At 43.3% G+C, this 13696-nt stretch overlaps 1 protein-coding gene across 1 annotated transcript; it reads left to right on the top strand.

Annotated features, from left to right (window-relative positions):
* Positions 1-512: 512 nt before the first annotated feature.
* On the top strand, positions 513-13644 carry E2F5 (E2F transcription factor 5). Its single transcript, XM_054385326.1, has 9 exons — positions 513-638; positions 5855-5964; positions 6617-6778; positions 7074-7117; positions 8563-8627; positions 10195-10462; positions 11141-11341; positions 11648-11692; positions 12971-13644. The coding sequence occupies exons 1-9, from the start codon at positions 513-515 to the stop codon at positions 13078-13080; spliced, it is 1131 nt and encodes a 376-aa protein (XP_054241301.1). The 3' UTR covers positions 13081-13644.
* The last annotated feature ends 52 nt before the right edge of the window (positions 13645-13696 follow it).

Genomic DNA, 13696 nt, shown 5'->3' with positions numbered 1-13696 from the left:
GCCGCAGGAGATGTGAGAACACAGTTTCTAATTAATGTAATTTTATATCAAATGCAAATGGTGAAATGAGGGACAAGGTGCTATTGTGCAGTGGAAAGGAAAGCTTGTAGGGGTCCGTCAGGCACTCGGCCCGGTGTCCGACGCCCCGGTCCTCTCCTCCTGAGGCGGACTCCTGGGCTGCGCCACCAGCCCCGGGGGAAGCCGAAGGCAAAGCCCGGCCCGGCCCGCGTCAGCCAAAAGCAATTGCCGTCCCGCACACGGCCGCCTCTACCGCGCGGTACCGTCCCCGGGCCTGGCGCATCACCTGCGCCGCAGCCCCGAGGGGCAGTCGCTGCCCGCTCCCAAGAGGCAGCCCCCCCGCGGCCGAAACATGCCGGTGTCCAGGCAACGGCGGCGTCACTTCCTGCGGCACCGCCCCTCTCTCCTCAGCCTTCGGGCCGCGGCTCCGTTCCGCGACTCGGCCGTTGCGGCGGTCGCGACACGTGGCGCAGCGGGGTGGTCCCGCTGGCGGCATGGCCGCGGCGGCCGAGGCCGGCGGCAGCAGCAGCAGCCGCCACGAGAAGAGCCTGGGGCTGCTGACCACCAAGTTCGTGTCGCTGCTGCAGGAGGCCAAGGACGGCGTGCTAGACCTCAAAGCGGTGCGAGGGCGGGGCGGGGCGACGGCGACATGGCGGCGGCCTTGCCCGCGGCGCGGGGACTGCTCCCGCGGCCCCTCCGGGCCTCGCCGGCTCCCACCCAGGACCCGCTCCTTTCCTTCCTTCTTCCTCCTTACTCTTTCTTCCCCTCTCTCCTTTCCCCCGGTGGCGGGGGATGCTCCGGCCGCTAATGAGCTGCGGCTGCCAGGTGTGGGCTGTCAGGCACTGCGGCCGGATAAACCTCTCCTCCAGCTCCTTCTTAAGAGCATAAAATGTAGCTCCACTGAGGGAGAGAGGGGGGCCGCTTTGTTTTCACCATCTTGCGTTGCCCTATGCTCTGACTCGGTGTACGGGCCGTTATTTACACCCGTTTGTCACCCGTCCCCCACAGTGTCCTTTCAGCAGAGGAAAGCAGCGTTGACGAACAGACCATCGTTTGTGCAGCCCTTTTATTTATATATTAAAAGGATGGACAGTTGTCGGGGCGGGTGGCAAATTCCTGTCATCCACTTCTGCAGCCGTGAGGCGTTGCGCCGAGGCAGTTGGAGCGCTTCCTTCCCCGGTGAAACTGTGAGTGGAGCCCACCTTGCGCCAGTTCCTCAAGCCAGGAGGTCACTGTCGCAGGAGGGATCCTTGGCATGGTGGCGGCTCCCTGGCTCCCAGCCGACTGCTACCGCGCTCACCCAGGGGCTGCGGCTGTGCTTGGGCCCTCCGGGCTGTCGGGGTGCGTGGTGTGTCGAGGAAAAAAGTGTACTTTGAGTGGCTTGTTGAGGTCCTCATACTTCTGCCGAGGAGTTACAAGTGCAGGAATAGGCTGGCGTGGTGCTCTGGTTGCTTGGATTCCTTTCTGGAAAACTGACCCTGTTTGTTGGTCGTTCTTCGTGGGCTGCAGGAGCTGAATTGTGTTCTTGGAGCTTGCTTTTTTTTTTTTTTTTTGCATCCCTGTTAAGGGAGAAAGCACTTCAGTGATGCTATTGTCGGTAGTGCAACCTCAGGGGCGACGGGAGGACACTGATGGGATGTTTATTTCTCCGTTAGTTATGCTGTGGTCTGGACAAATTGATTAACTTCTTCATATTTAACTGTCACTTTCTTTAGTAAAACAGAACTCATCTGTTCACATCTCTGGGATTTTTGTGCAGTTTAATATCTGTTATGTGCTGTGAGATGTTCCAGGTCAGTTAAGAAGCAAAATATATTCAATTTGTAAAACCTCAGGCCAGAAAACTCAGCTTAAAGAGGATTAATTTGAATAATAAAGTTGAGCCATGTAAAGGGATGGGAAGATGTTTCTCATTCTTTTACAGTGAGGAAGGTATCTACCCAGAGGGAATGGAAGGGTTAATAGCCAGAAAAAAGAAAGTGGGCATTGTAACAAGTCATCGACGTTTCTGCTCAAAACCTGTATTAAGAAACTGGTTTCTGAGTTACAGGATGCCCTTTGTTGGAAGTAAATACTGGCTGAAGTGAGCAAATCATCATCACTTTTCATAAACAATGAGCCAGAACATATATTTCTGTAACCACTATTTCTCATAAATAAGCCACAAATCTAAGGAGAAATGAAAACCAGCATGTACATTATGTCTGTGCACTCAGGGAACTGAAGAACCAGGGCAGTCCTGAAAGGGAACAGAGCATTCCAAGCAGTGACTCACGTGGTGAACATCTTCAGATGTCTCCCTGCCTGCAGGTTTTGACTGTCTGATGTTGTGCTGCTTCTGAATATTTCTGTAGCAAAACCCAGCAGTGCACAATGAAGACAACACGATTTGGAGACATTAAGCATACCTCTAGCTTTGTGATTTGTCAATCGAGAATGAAAAGGTATTCTGTAGGACACTTCCTGGTGACTTTTTGAGACATTACTCTTAAGCAGTCTGTAAGAGGATACTCTGGGACATGTGTTCTGACCCATCACGAAGCATTAGTGATGTATCGTCCTATGTGTGAGCACTGTTCCTCACTTCAGGAGCAGAGGGCCCTGAAGAGTTCTGAGCTCTTTCGATATGCTTTAGTCCTGGAATCTTCTCTGATAATATCTGACAACTTGTGAAAGCGAAATTGAAGATTTCCTTTCCTTTGAATTTGAATTTCATGGCGCTTACTTTAAAATTGAACAGCTCTTCTCCAATAAACATATCAATGTCCCTGAATTATTCTGTACAAACAAATCTGGATATTGAAATAAGCTTAAAACATTAAGGGAGAAGATAGGAGGGAAAGAAAACAAAGCTCTTACATGCAGCAACCCATGAATTGTAGGGAAGAGAGAAAAAAGATGAATGGATAAGGGATAAACCACATGAAATGACTCTCCATACATGGTGTATTTATTCTCTTCAGCAGCATGCAGTTGCTTTTGCCTTGATTGCTTAAACGGTCTCAGTTTCTAGCAGAATGCTGTCTCTGCTGCACCCAAGGTTAAACAGAGTTTCTGATCATCATCAGATGCTCTAAAATCTACTTGTTTGCTATTACCTATAGAAATGTATTGTCCAGGAGCAAATATCAACTGCCTTACTCTTGTCTTGTTGCACAGGAGAAGGAAAAGCCTCTGTAAAAGGGTAAAGGAATGCAACGTTTATGGTGCAGGGATATTCAGCACTTTTATGTACAGGTTGCCAAGCATGCTGCCTGGTTTAAAACTCTCAGTGAATTGGTGGCAGTTGTCCTGGGGAGGATCTGCTACAGGCACAGTCCAGAAGATACTTATGGCACATGGGGAGCAAGCCAGCATTGCTGACCCTCCTTTGTTAAGACTCTCAGTAATGACTCTGCCACAGCACTCTGACAAATTCCTCTACTCTTCAGCACTCACACAGAGAATGTGCAGCTGATGCTTCCCGCTGCCTTTTGTCCACTCCCAGGGAGCAAAGGAGTTGTGTGAGAGTGCACCTGAACTCAACTGCCCTTTTTCTGGTCAGTTGTTTTATTTCTGGGCATGTTTGTGTGTGTGCTCATGCATGCAGCTGAAACTGTGCTGAACAGTGCATTTTCTCTGTTCCAGAAATTGCATGACCTGAGTGCAACACACTTAAATATTTTTCTTCCTGTTCCAAACCTGTATGTGAGACAATCATACAGTGTTTGTCTGGGGCACATAATTAAAGTACAAGGAGATACTGGAGGGAATGACTAGAGTGCAGCAGCTTTACGTAAAAAAGATTTTTATGAAGGAGCTCCCAATGCAAATAATTCAGAGGAAGGAATGTTGAAGCTACATCCAGTCATGTTGGCAGGGCTGTTGTGGTACTGCCTCTTTCTTGCCTTACTGTATCTGCTTCAACTGTTGACATAGCCTGAGAAACTATGAATTTTTGAAGTATATTTGGCAACATAGGGTTTGCCTTAGGAGGCTCTTCTAGTTATGGAAGTCATTAGAGCCTGGTTCGTGTGGGGGAACTGAATGCTTGAACTTAATTTCTGAGCCATGTGTCTACCAGAAGGTGTCACTTGATAACTGCTAGAGTGTCAAGGAGGAACATTTCAGTAGGTTTTTAAAATACCTGTGAAACACCTCTTTAAAAATTTTGAGAAGATCTTTAGCTTACAAGACTAGCACCAAAAAGCTAATTAATGTCTGGATTAAACTTCCCAGACTGGCCCCAGTTTGACTTTCTTGAAATTCTCGTAAGTAGTTGGACTTTAACTGCGATTGAACTAGGACTGGTTGTGCCAAATACACTGCTGCAGAAGACCATACTAAAGATGAGTGTTGATAATGGTATTGGTAAAAACACTGTTTAGTAGGTACTTCACTGTCAGGGAGAAAGAGCAGTGTTTATACTTCATGGCTATAAGAGGGAGAGGGTTTAATCTCCACTTTTATTTTTTTTTTCCTTTTAATTTTGCTTCTAGCAAAAAAATTAAATTAAAATCGTATTACTAAGTTCTTGTAATTAACTTTCTAATAGGAAAATTTCATTTTTTTGAAGATTAGTGAGTTTGCTTATGGTTCAGAAAGCACCATAAAAGGAGTTTTATAGACTTTGCTATTAAATGGATTTGGCTGTCCATCCTATTCCTGTTTGTCTCAGGTTGTACTCTTTACATAGAGTGCTTTACCAAAAGCATTAATTTAATAGATTGTTGGACAAAAAGAAATAAATCATTATGTTCCTGTAGTGGAAATTAGTTGGCTTTACACATTAATTCAGATTTGGGGTGCAGAAGTCTTTGTCAGCTATCCTTCTCCTTGTTTTCTTCCTCTTTTTTCCTTTTAATCTGTTTAATACACAGATGCCTTGGTAGTCATTGCCTTTGAGTACGGAGTACTTACAGAGTCAGACTCCTCTTTGCTTTCTCTCCTTTTGCCTCATATTTTTTGAACTTGAGCTGCTTTATACCATCAAAGGGCTGAGGGTACGGAAGGCACAACTAGCACAAATTTGCTTATTTTATTTTAAGTCTTTGCAGCAGGTATTTAAAAGTCACCACGGAGAGAGTTAACGGCATGAAGCAAACTGCTTCCTGTGCCTGACACCGCTTTGTGTTGAGTGATGAGCAGTGGCAGCTTATAGACACACACAGGACCTAGCTAGCTGTCAGGTAAAAGTGATGGTGAGCATCCCTGTGAGCTGTGCCAGGGTCCTGGGGGCTGGGAAACAGGTCTTGGTACTCAGTGTGACAGACTGAGTGAGCCAGGTACTCTCTGAGTGGATTCCTGCAGTGAAATTTTTGAGGACGATGCTGGCTTGAAGTCTTTCAGCTCTCCTTGAGTTGCTTTGTGAAAGTACAGCGCTGTCGTTCTGTACCCCAGCACAGTTTAATCCAAAGACTGCAGAACCTTGAGCATCAACAGAAGGAATAACAAATTTAGCACATCATTGGCTTCAGAAGCTTGTTCCACTGCAGGACGTTGCTATCTGCCTTCCCTGCTATTTCCTACTTTCCAAAAAGAGCACTCACTGCAGGCTTCTCTGTGCAGTTGACTAGCACATGCTCCAAAGGTACTTAGAGCAGTCTCTGCAGCAACTGTGAACTCTCTGAGGAAGGGAGGCCTGCTGGCCTTCAGAGAGGTGACCCCTCTCAGCATGCTTTGTAGCCATATATGCAGGTGCTGAACTTTTGAATTGATGATTGAGCTTCTGGGTCTTGAGGAGCTGAAGCTTCTCTCTTCAGAATGACATTAGCTGGCATTTTTCCAGGGGAATGTCTTAACTGTCTTTTGCCCTCAGTGTGCAAGTTGCTGATACTCATTGCTCTTCTCTTGGCAGGCTGCTGATACCCTGGCTGTGAGGCAAAAGAGAAGGATCTATGATATCACCAACGTTTTGGAAGGGATCGATCTCATTGAGAAGAAGTCAAAAAACAGCATTCAGTGGAAGTAAGCCATGTCAATTCTGCAAATTTTCATGTGCTCAAGAGTAACAAAAGTTGCCCCTTTGAACTTGTCCTGACTAGATAGGACATGGTAAAATTAATGTTACGCTCTCAATGAGCAATACTACATTTTAGTATTACAGTAAAGTTGCAAAATGAACTTTGTCTTCCTTTTGACTTGCATCTCTAATAAATAAAATCAAGATTAAAGCATACAGGGAGAAGCTTTCAGAAAATTCATAGTGCTACTTTATAACTAGCATTTGTAGTTGGAAATTTATTCTAGATGAATTTGGGAAGGGATACACTACCTCCTTACCCTCCTGTAGACTATACCTGTTTTCTCTTGGCAAAGGCAAAAGCTCAAGCTAAGAGTTAGGAGGGAAGGAGAAAGGGTCTGTAAACCACCCCAGTGCAGATTAAAAAATATGCATTCCAAAAGAAAATACATTTTGATAGAGGGCAGTTCTAAATTCCATCTGTAGTATAAGAATTTCCTTTTTTTTTTGGTTAAAACAACGATGGGAGGGTAAAAACCTATTTCCTTCATATACAATATTAGTGAATTTTCAAAATATTGAAAATAGTCTTAAGTTATCTGTGCATTTGCTTTAGACTTTTGCTTGTTGTTTCATGAACCCTTGTACCTTTTTAAGAGGAGTAGGTGCTGGTTGCAATACAAAAGAAGTCATAGACAGACTGAGATACCTAGAAGCTGAAATTGAAGATCTGGAGCTAAAAGAAAAAGAATTGGATCAGCAGAAACTTTGGCTTCAACAAAGTATCAAGAATGTCATGGATGACTCTACAAACCACCAATATCCTTTTAAATTAATTGTGTGCATCTTGGCAGTAGATGTAAAGCAAGAGTTAAAGTCTAGGTAAAATGAAGTCCATTTTATCCACAAGCAAGGAAAAGCAAATATTTTTTTCTGATTTTTGGTTCAAAACAAAAGAAAATATAAATGTTAGTTGCATTACTAACTTCTGTGACTGTCTGGTTGATAACCTGAAATTAATTTAGCATATATATACATGACAGTAATTTTTAAATATCAGCTTAAATGTCAGTTTCATGTTGCTTTAAGAAAAATATTCCTTGACATGAATTACGTTTTCATATGTCACCCATGAAGATATCTGCAACTGCTTCAATGGTAAGTTGCTTCTAGGCTTCAAGTCTCAATCCCCTTCAAGTGAGGGATTTACTGATCTTCCTTTTGAAAACCATCTTGCTAACTAACCTCTTTTTTTTTTTTTTCCCCTTCCAAGTATTTTGAATGTAGAAGTATACAGCAGTGATCAGTACTAAATAGATGTGTCTCACATGTTCATGACTGACAAGTTTTGGTGTTTTGTAGTTGTAGTCACAGATTGTACAGAATGGAAGCACAGCTGGTTTTGGAGTACTGTTTTCTGATGGGGATTTTTTGTAGTCATACTTTGCAGCAGCTTGCCTCAGGCTGTTAGTGGAAACAGGGATAGGATATATTGGTCCAACCCATCAGAAAGACCTGAGAGGTCCAAATTTCAAAACGTTTTGTGGTGGCATCTGTGGCCAGAGGGATGCTATATATTAATGCAGTCAGCTGAAGTTCAAAGATGAGGCACGAGACTAAATAAAAAAGATTCCTTTTGTTCAGGAGGTTTGAAGGAACTGCCAGGAATTGCAGGCAAAAGTTTCTTCTCTTGACATCTTCTCCTGATCCTGGGGGACACAAGGGAAGATTGTTGTTTATCCTCTAGCTGCACTCATGACCATCTCTTTTTTTGCCACAAGGAAGCTTGGGTTTGGTTTGGAATAAAAATGGAAGATTAGAGAACCTCTATGATGTTTAATAAAGCTTAGCTCTTAACTAGAAAGAGTTAGTTGTTACAAGATGTAAAGCACCTAGTATCACCAAGATGTAAAGCACCTAGAACACCTGTCACATAGTACCTCATGTATGTGTCTCTTAGGAGGCAGAGAGAAGGATTATTCCAAGTATGGACAAAGGGGGAAATGATGTGCAGGTAGGTGAGTCAGGTCATGCCAGTGCTGTATATGTAACTGTGATCTCCTGATTTTAACCAATGTATTTGAGTGCCAGAGCAAGTCCTGGGTGAGTCTGACAGCCAGCTGTTACATCCCAGCTGATGTGCTGCAGGAGCTGCGAGCTTAGACACTTGGAAGTGCTGGCACTGAAGATGGCCTAATGATCTTCCTTCTGTTAAATCTCCCTGTACTAGCACCATTCTTCAAAGCCATAAAAGTGAGCTGGACCAGAGAGCTGTTTTAGCTGAAAAAGAAACTTATTAAATATTTTCACCTCATGTTAACCTGTACAACTAGGAGTCTGAGGGACAGTAACAGACAGATAAAGGAAGTGGTAAATCTTGTACTGCTCTGAGAAAAGATTATTACAACTGAGTATTAGAATTCTGTGATTTCTGTTGTGTGATATACTTGGATCTTGCAGGGACTGTGCAAGTTCCACCACAAGTTTATTTATGCCAGAATGATGTAGTGTTTAAGTGGCCTTAGAGAATTACTGTGTCACTTGAGTGGATACCAGAAAATTATGCACACTTAACACTTTCTTAAAAATTGCTATTTAACCAGGAGACACACTTCTAGCAATTCAAGCACCTTGTGGTACACAGTTAGAAGTACCTATACCTGAAATGGTATGTACTGGTTTCTTGTTTACCTAAGTGTTGTAGAGGGACAGTGGAAAAGGAGACCTACATTAGAGTGGAGGATTTATCTCTGTCTGTGTGTAAGAAATAAAAGGTGGTTTCAGCTGAGAAGGGAGAGGCTGGGTGGGAAAAGTGGGTTTTGTTCACCTAAATAGACTAATGGCAACTCTCATTTTCTGTTAAAAACAAGACATAATGGTGGGTTTCTTTGCCCTCTCTTCTCCCTTGCTTTTAAACGTTGCAGCTTTCCAAATTAGGCATAATTGTCATGATTTCCTTGGAAACTTACTAGCAGTGACTTTCACATGTCAAATTTCTATGTTGTATTTTAAAAACAGATCTCTTATGAAAACTTTTTGATTTAATGATAGGTTTAGTTTAGATTTAGTTTGTGTGGTCTCATGGTACTAGACTGGACAGAGAAATGGCCAAATTTCTTACCTCTGACTATCTTCAGTTTGTTGTATTTGATTGTTTTTTGTTGTTGTTTGTTTTTTGTTTGGGTTGGGGTTTTGTTGCAATGCCTTTTTTTAGAAAGGGTTTACATAGTTGGGAGAGGCCCTGCTTGAAGCGTGATACTATTGTAGAAGGCTGAAATTGACCTGAAAATTTTCACAAGCTATTTTTAGACTAAGCAGTCCAGTAGCCTAAGAGCATCCAAAGGGAGAACCATGAAGCCCATGAGTGTCTTTCTCTGGCTCTGCTGGAGTTAGTTCAGGCAGTGGTGAGGTTCTTTGTGGGACCAAGCTGCAATTTGGGATGTTTTTGGGCTTTTTTTTTCCCCTCAAGGACTAAACCAGCTGATCTTTAGTCTTCATCACAAAGTTCAGATTGGATGTTTTTGCTTTGGTTCTCCTTCCTCAAGGCTACTTTGCACTTTTCTCATCATTTTTTCTAGACCATATTTGCTGAAATCCTGTTTGTTCAATTAGCCACTGTGGAATCAGCAGTCTCATTGAGACTCTGCTAGAGGAAGCCAGCCCTAGCTGCATTGCTTAAGTAACTTTGCAAAAGAAGGCAAATCAGCTAAGAAATTGTTTCTGTTGACTCGTGATCCTGTGTTCACTCATTCCAGGTGTGATATCCAACTGTTTTTGGATGCTCGATCCCAACTAAAGCTCCATTTTAAAGGAAGAAATGTACAGAAATTCTTATTTATCATTGTTGTTACTGTTGAGATGTAGCCCTGCTGTAGGTCTCATGTAACCTGAATTCAAGATTTAGTTCAACGCGTTGAGGAGTTGTGTATTTGTGTCCTCTGTAAAGTGTGTTCTGGTCAGTAAATATATTACTGGTTTGTGATCTGGTGTGGGGTTTTTCATTAGATCACATGTATTAGTTTTAAGTATTTTGTCTATTCAGTATGTTTGTGCTAATCTTCAGCTCTTCCAGTGCTCTAACTAGAAGAGCACTGTATTTAACTTCTGCATCAGTTTGAGAACTAATTGTTCAAACTTCTTTGTTACTTTTTTTGGGAAATAACTCTGTGCAGTTCCTGTTATATTCTGTGAAGTTCTCAAGGAACAGTTATGTTCATGGTATACCACCTTTACAGGGACAGAATGGACAGAAGAAATACCAGATCAATCTTAAAAGTAGTTCAGGACCTATCCATGTGCTGCTTATTAATAAGGAATCAAGCTCCTCCAAGCCTGTGGTGCTTTCCGTTCCTCCACCTGATGACCTTGCACAGCCCACATCTCAACCTGCAGCTGCAGCAACTCCCCTTAAACCTGCTACAGCTCCTCAAAGTCCAGCAGAACAACACGATCTGAAGCAAGGACAAGAGTTACCGCAAACATCGGATGCGGACACACCATCAGGTGGGTCCAGGGGTTTTCCTACTTAAGGTGGGTGGGGGAGGAAGGGAACTGGAGGGAAAGAAGAAACTGTTAGAAAAGGTGGTAAATAAAGGAAAGATGAAGAATTTGCATAGCATAGCAACTGCCTGTGAAGAAACTACCCCAGGGACTTGCTAACAGCTCTCAGGAGGCTACAGAGGAGCCTCTTCCTCTTCTGTCTGGTGAAACAGATTCTTCCCTCATAGCTTATCATCTTAGACCAAGCAGGTGTTGGCTGTGATCCTGTTAATTATTGTGAGGTGCTTCTCCAGAATGCAGGCTGGGATGGAACTGCCAACCTCCAAGGGAGGGTATGAGTTGAACATGTACCTTTCAATGAGACAGATTATACAGGCACCAGTTCCAGCTGTTGTGTCACAAGGTCACTTACCTTCTTCCACATAGCCACAGTGAGAGACTGCCTAACTATCAGGTATTTTTTTCATACTAATAGTAGGGTGGTAGGGAAAACTTTAAGAAAATGCTGCCAGTGCATTTCTAAGGCTCCTGATTGAATTGTGCCTGTGACTTTGGGAGGGGAGACTCCTCTCACCTCATCCCAAGCACTGGCCACGTTCTCAAAAGACAAAGCTGAATGCAGGTGTTTTGTGTTCACTTTTACTATAGCAGGCTCTGTAACGAGCCTTTCTGTTTCCGCAGAGGGCTGTGTGCAGCAGAGCAGTACCACCTCAGCAGCTCCTTACTCCAACCTTCCAGAGCCCGTGCTATACCCCAGCCTTGCAGGGGATGTCGCCCAAGGTACAGCTAGCTCCAACGACTACCAGGGCTTGCTGCCCCTGGATGTTAACTGTATTCTCAAGCCAAACTCATTCGACATAGCCAAGATGGAGGAGCCCACAGGTAGGAAGCAGTAGTTACTCTTGAGAAGCTTTTGTGAGTTCCCCAAGCCCTCTTTTAGCTCTCAATGAAGCCACTGAGACAGCTCCAAGTAGCAAAATCATTTTGAGCAAAACACCTTTCCCTGCCGCCAAATCAGCCTCACAATGTACGTGGGCCTAGGGTTACAAGGGATCAGTGGGTGAAATGTTATCAGGAAACTCCAGGGGACACATTCATCTACATTACACACACACAGTGTATTAATGCCCTGCAGCAGCTGGTCTGTCCCGGGGCTGTGTAACACAGACACATGACTGTCTTTCACAGGGAACATCAGTGGGGATATCATTGATGAACTCATGTCTTCTGATGGTGAGTATCTGGCATCCTTTCTAATAATCACAAGTAGCAGCATGGGTTTTGTGTGAACAGCACTCTTGGCAGGTGTCTGTTAAAGCTGATGCCAAGGGTCAGTATGAAACTAATTCTTTCCCCTGCACTTGCCTCCATTTGTAATTTCCGTCTTTGCTCCCCTTTCCATTCCCTGCAAGTTTTATTTAACAATCAAAACGTGAAAGCCTTAATCCATCCTTACATGCATGAGTAACCCAGCAGACCTTAATTCAGGAACAACTAAAGAACAGGCTGTGAGTGAAGTGCTGCCTTGGGTGGGGTGGGTAGAAAACAACCTGGTTTAATTCTGCTCTGCCTCAAGCTCTGAGTAAACATTTCAGAACTCTGAAATGCAGACTGGGCAGCCATGCTACACTGACAGAACAGAAGCGTCACCCATTTCTGCTCTTGCACCTCGCAGGCCAGATGAGTACAGAACTAAATCACACTTAGTAAGTTATGTTCCCTGCTATGCTGCTCTGTCACTGAGGTGCCAAGTGAAGAGGTGAACGTAGCTGGTATTGCTCCTCTTGCCCTGTAGACATGCTGCTGTGAGCAGCCTGTGCCAATACCTGCCTTTCAAGCAGACAACCTCAGGGCTTCTCCAGCAAGAACTATGTAGTGAAGAGATCTGAGGGGCAAGGCAGGATGACATGGGTGTGCCAGTACATGGCTAAAAGGGAAAGAACTGCCACGTTCAGAGCAGGGGCAGCATGCTCAGCTCAACTGCACTAGGTCAGTTTTCCTGAAGTGCAGCAGGAGGGCTGAGGCTTCTCTTCTTGCTTTCCTTCCCCAAAGACAGCTTCAAGTGCACAGAGGAACTGCTAGCCTCCATGTTTAATCTGTAGGGATAATGGCATCTTCTTTACTTTAAATGTTAACTATTTGAAGGCTGATACTTGTGATGCTGCAACAAGACAAAGAAATTATAAGCAATGTCTTTCTGATGGACGTTTCAAAAGCTGCTCAGGAGCTCCTTTGCTATGGAAGGACAAATGCAGTCTGTATTCCACAGCTGTCATTCCATTACAACAAATTCTTGAGAGAAAAAAAAATGACATGGCACTTACTGCCTTAAGTTGAAGGCAATGCAGGTATTCCCAGCAGGTTCCTAGCATGCGTGTCAGATTACTGAGACTCTTTAAATGACTAAGACTAACCCTGATACTGGTGGTGACAAACATAATGAGTTATGCGATAGGGCTGATATTCCACAAGTGTTTTAATTTAAACAACTAAACTATTCCTGCTTTACAGTTTTCCCTCTCTTACGACTCTCTCCTACTCCCGGAGATGACTACAACTTTAACCTGGATGATAATGAAGGAGTCTGTGATCTCTTTGATGTGCAGATACTAAATTATTAGATATTGTGTCAACCAGACTACTTATCTACCTCTAACTATAACATTCTAGACTTCTTCATAACCTAAGTATTCGAATAATGAATGTATAACTTCTTAGTTCACTGACTCTGGGAGTATATTTCCTTTTGCTTCCTTTACTTCACAAAACAAATTCAACAACCAGAAAAAAGGGCTTCTATGAAAAATTCTGGCATGTTTTTTTTCACCAGAGTGTTATCTGTGTAATCCAGTTATTTGGAGTTTTCTTAAGTAAGAAAAGTGAAAACGCTTTATAGCCTTTTGATCATTTTTAAAGAAATGATTAGGCTGCTTGCTCAGTTAACAGCATTTTCTTCAAAGCTTTACTGCCAAGAAGCTTTCTAATATTTTAAACCTTTCAATCAGTTTTGAAGCTTTCACTGCCAAGCTGAAGAGTGAAGGGTATCAACTCGAGTTATGATAAGTTGTTTCAGTGAACCAATTTTGTGAAGTGCCTTCTGTTTTAGCACTTTAAGTTTCTCACACTGACTTCTGACATTCCACTTTCCTAGAGGATAGGAAAGGTCTGTTTGTAGTTTGTATTAAAGTGTGCCAATACTTGTATATTAATAAGATTTTTTTTTAATAAAATTGTACA

Source organism: Indicator indicator, chromosome 12, assembly GCF_027791375.1.
Source record: "Indicator indicator isolate 239-I01 chromosome 12, UM_Iind_1.1, whole genome shotgun sequence".
NCBI lineage: Eukaryota > Metazoa > Chordata > Aves > Piciformes > Indicatoridae > Indicator > Indicator indicator.
The sequence above is the reverse complement of the archived record's forward strand: the minus strand, read 5'-3'. Positions and strand labels throughout refer to the sequence as shown.